The sequence below is a fragment of the Aphanomyces invadans genome (assembly GCF_000520115.1).
Source record: "Aphanomyces invadans strain NJM9701 unplaced genomic scaffold supercont1.18, whole genome shotgun sequence".
Classification (NCBI taxonomy): Eukaryota; Oomycota; class Saprolegniomycetes; order Saprolegniales; family Verrucalvaceae; genus Aphanomyces; species Aphanomyces invadans.
This window is the reverse complement of record NW_008580163.1, coordinates 611,403-612,851: the sequence shown is the minus strand read 5'-3', so window position 1 is coordinate 612,851 and position 1,449 is coordinate 611,403. Positions and strand designations below refer to the sequence as shown.

The following is a 1,449-nucleotide window of genomic DNA, read 5'->3' as shown; positions in this document are numbered from 1 at the left end:
GGAGTCTGTCAGGACGCAGCTTTCCTCGACGTGCTTCTTCCCACGCGTACACACCACACGAACAGCGTCTTCACTTCTTGCCACCGCCGCCGTTTGCTTCTCGTGGTTTGACGACGAGAAGTGACGTCTAGTGACTAGTACTTTCGGAGACGCTAAACGTCATCAATGCGATGACTTTCAATTTGTGCTTTGGTCAACAATGCATGTGTCAGAGCGAGGGAACGTCGTCGTGGGTTGCGAACATCCTCCAGCGTTCTCCGGGCGCTTTCAACCGTCGGAAACGAGCAACGTCCCTGCCACATTTACATACACCAAAACGATTCGTTTCGGCGTTGTTCGGAGAGACGACATCTCGATCGGCTCGTCGCCGCCCTCGCAGAAACACTTGTAGGCCATGCGCAACCTGGACGGCTTTCGGATGAGCTGACGGTGCGAATGGTGTCAACATCAGAGAGGATATTTTGAGTCATCACCACGACGACCTGTCCACGTTCGGGACGGGGGACAATGCGCGGCCGTGTTGTAGCACGGCGATTGATTCCGTCCGCCATGCTGTTATCGTGGATCCCATGGAGGAGACTCCAGGTGCCCAAGTGCCGTGTAATTGAAGCGCCAAGTACGATCCAGGAATATCTTACCGCCCTTTCGATGTGGAATGCACGACCCCTCACGTCGCACCTTTCTCGTCTTGCCGTGGCTTCAGCAAACAGTCGGACATTCCCAGTACGTCCCCTGGCAAGCAAGTTCACGTGAACGGTGGCTGCTACAGCACGGAATTCCGTTTTGTGTCGCGAAGTGGCTTGCCATATACACCGCCGTATGTTGTCCAAACGAAATGCAAGGCATGCTCTCATGCCTTGTTGTGCGCTGTCAGCGCATGATGAATGATGTGGTCCCTCCCACACCCTATCCGCGTGTTATACGGCCAGCTCGAGCACGCCTGTTCACGGATGTATCGATACGTTTGAGTGCATTGGTTTCGCTGGCAGTCGTTTGCAGCGATCCGCGTCTGCTCGTAGAAGTGACTTGAACCCCCCCCCCGCTTGGGTCAAGTTTGAAGCACACTCGTGACTTCCATGGACTGGTCATTTCTTTTCACGTGTCGGTGCACCCTGGTTTGTCGACAATTTCAAGTCTCACACGCACCCACGAGTCGGTCTCGAGTATTTTATTCCCACGTGGAGCTCATGGCAGGTCTCAACGTTGCGGTCGATATCGTGGCGCCGGTCTTGGCATGATCACTGCCCCCCCCCGCCACACGTCATGTATAAGCGCTTGCCAACGTACTGCTCACTCTCCATGGAGACGGCCCATCACCCCCTCAGCAGTGAGATTGAGAAATGATCGCATGCGATAAACTAGCGATTCGTTCACAGCTAGAAAACACCGAGGCAAGAGGTTGCTGAGTTGAGTTTGTCCCGCGGTAGCACCAAGCGTTCGCTTTATTTT

At 54.5% G+C, this 1,449-nt stretch overlaps 1 protein-coding gene across 1 annotated transcript in view; it reads right to left on the bottom strand.

The window, feature by feature from the left end:
* Positions 1-1,168: 1,168 nt before the first annotated feature.
* H310_08735 (hypothetical protein) overlaps positions 1,169-1,449 on the bottom strand; it is a gene marked incomplete at both ends in the record, with an annotated part of 1,933 nt that continues 1,652 nt past the window's right edge. Inside the window, one exon of the mRNA XM_008874592.1 lies at positions 1,169-1,241. Coding sequence (XP_008872814.1) covers positions 1,169-1,241 — 73 coding nt within the window. The remainder of the gene's footprint in view (positions 1,242-1,449) is intronic.